This window comes from Thermothelomyces heterothallicus (assembly GCF_042370625.1).
Source record: "Thermothelomyces heterothallicus CBS 202.75 unplaced genomic scaffold P884_scaffold_13, whole genome shotgun sequence".
NCBI classification, from domain to species: domain Eukaryota; kingdom Fungi; phylum Ascomycota; class Sordariomycetes; order Sordariales; family Chaetomiaceae; genus Thermothelomyces; species Thermothelomyces heterothallicus.
The window spans coordinates 488,870-490,324 of record NW_027192574.1 but is presented as its reverse complement, the minus strand read 5'-3'; the positions used below and the strand labels follow the sequence as shown (position 1 = coordinate 490,324).

General features: G+C 55.9%; 1 protein-coding gene across 1 annotated transcript; it reads right to left on the bottom strand.

Annotated features, from left to right (window-relative positions):
• Positions 1–332: 332 nt before the first annotated feature.
• On the bottom strand, positions 333–1,139 carry P884DRAFT_270242 (uncharacterized protein; the record flags this gene model as incomplete). Its single annotated transcript, XM_069442330.1, has 1 exon — positions 333–1,139. The coding sequence occupies one exon, from the start codon at positions 1,137–1,139 to the stop codon at positions 333–335; it is 807 nt and encodes a 268-aa protein (XP_069297049.1).
• Between the last annotated feature and the right edge of the window lie 316 nt (positions 1,140–1,455).

Here is a 1,455-nt window from a genome sequence, read left to right as displayed (position 1 = left end):
GGCCCCTCGAACGCGCAAGGGACAAACAAAGAGATACCTCTTCAACCAGAGTTTGAACGAAACCCCAACTTTCCTTACCCTTCAACACTCGTTCACATCAGGCCAACACCCACCCACACGTCCTCGAGCTTGAATCGGTCTCTGGCATGCATCCGCTCCGACGTGCCATGCCTCCTAATAACCCACCGCAAGAATGACCGACCCGTGGTCCCGCGCGCACGGTGCTGCCGGACAAACCACGGCGGTGATGAAGAAATCCGGGTCCCGGTCGTTGCCCGCGAGAGACCGGGGCGCGCACGGCCGTCGGAGCTCCTGAATCCTCCTGACGTCGTCTAATTTAGCACCGCCCGCCGGCGCGCGCCGAGCGACGTCTCGTTGTTGCGGCGGCGATGGCTGGGTTGGCATTGCGTCCGGGGACTCTTCTCCCGCTTGTTCTTCCTCGATGGCGACGACGTCGTCTTCGGACCTTGCCGGTCCGGTCCGCGCTCGCGGCGGTTGTCGCTGTCCTTTCGGTCTGCCTTGCGGTCGGGTGATCTGTTTCTTCTCCTCCGTTTGCGGCTTCCTGATTCTTCCTTTTTGACACAGGCAGTTTTGTGTTGCTGGGCGACCCGGTCGGCCGTGCGGTGTGCAGCGATGCGGTTGAATCGATCATCGCTCTCGCAATGGTCGTTGCTCTGTTGATCGCACTCTTGTTGTTTGGGGCCGGTTATCCTGCCTTCACCATTTCCATTGTACTCGATGCCTATAGAGTGACTGACCGGCTGCGGCGTCGTCACTACTCTCTGCGCTCTCTGACCCTCAACTGCGTCGAGTTGTATGCAATGATCGACGAGCTCCGGAGAGGGAGTTTCAAGGCCGCAGAGGACGATCTGCTGCCGAGGAGGTCCTTGAGGGAACGCCGTGATGGGCGCGGCCTGAGATGGGTTCGGGTGGTAAATGGAGCGATGGGGAGGAAAGTAGTTGTTCACCGTGATAGAGACGGTACCGTTGTGGGAGACGCTCCAAGGAGTCGCCGTGGCTGCAGCCCCCGAATTGCTGACATCGCCACGAACGTTGCGAGTGACACTAGACGTATGCTGATGGTTGCACATATCATTATCGCTCAATTTAGCGCCGGTCGCATTGTCGATAATGTCCATCTTGAACTGCGCCGTTGAGGTCGTCACGTCATGTAATTAAATGGTAAGTCGCGGGCAGGTTGGGAAATCGGTTGGCAAATATGCCCGCGAAAGAAGCTAATATGAATTGCAAAACCTGTTGCTCATTTGTTGCGCGATTTAGCCACACGGTATGAGGTCGAGGAAACGGCAATTATCCTTTGCGTTTGCCCGAACCAGATGAAAAACACGATGTTCTGGGCGGCTAGATTGTCCCATCAATGCAAAAACACACCCACTTTTACAAGAAACTTCCTATACTTAGCGAGAACAAAAGAATTTTTTCCCAAGTTGTGTT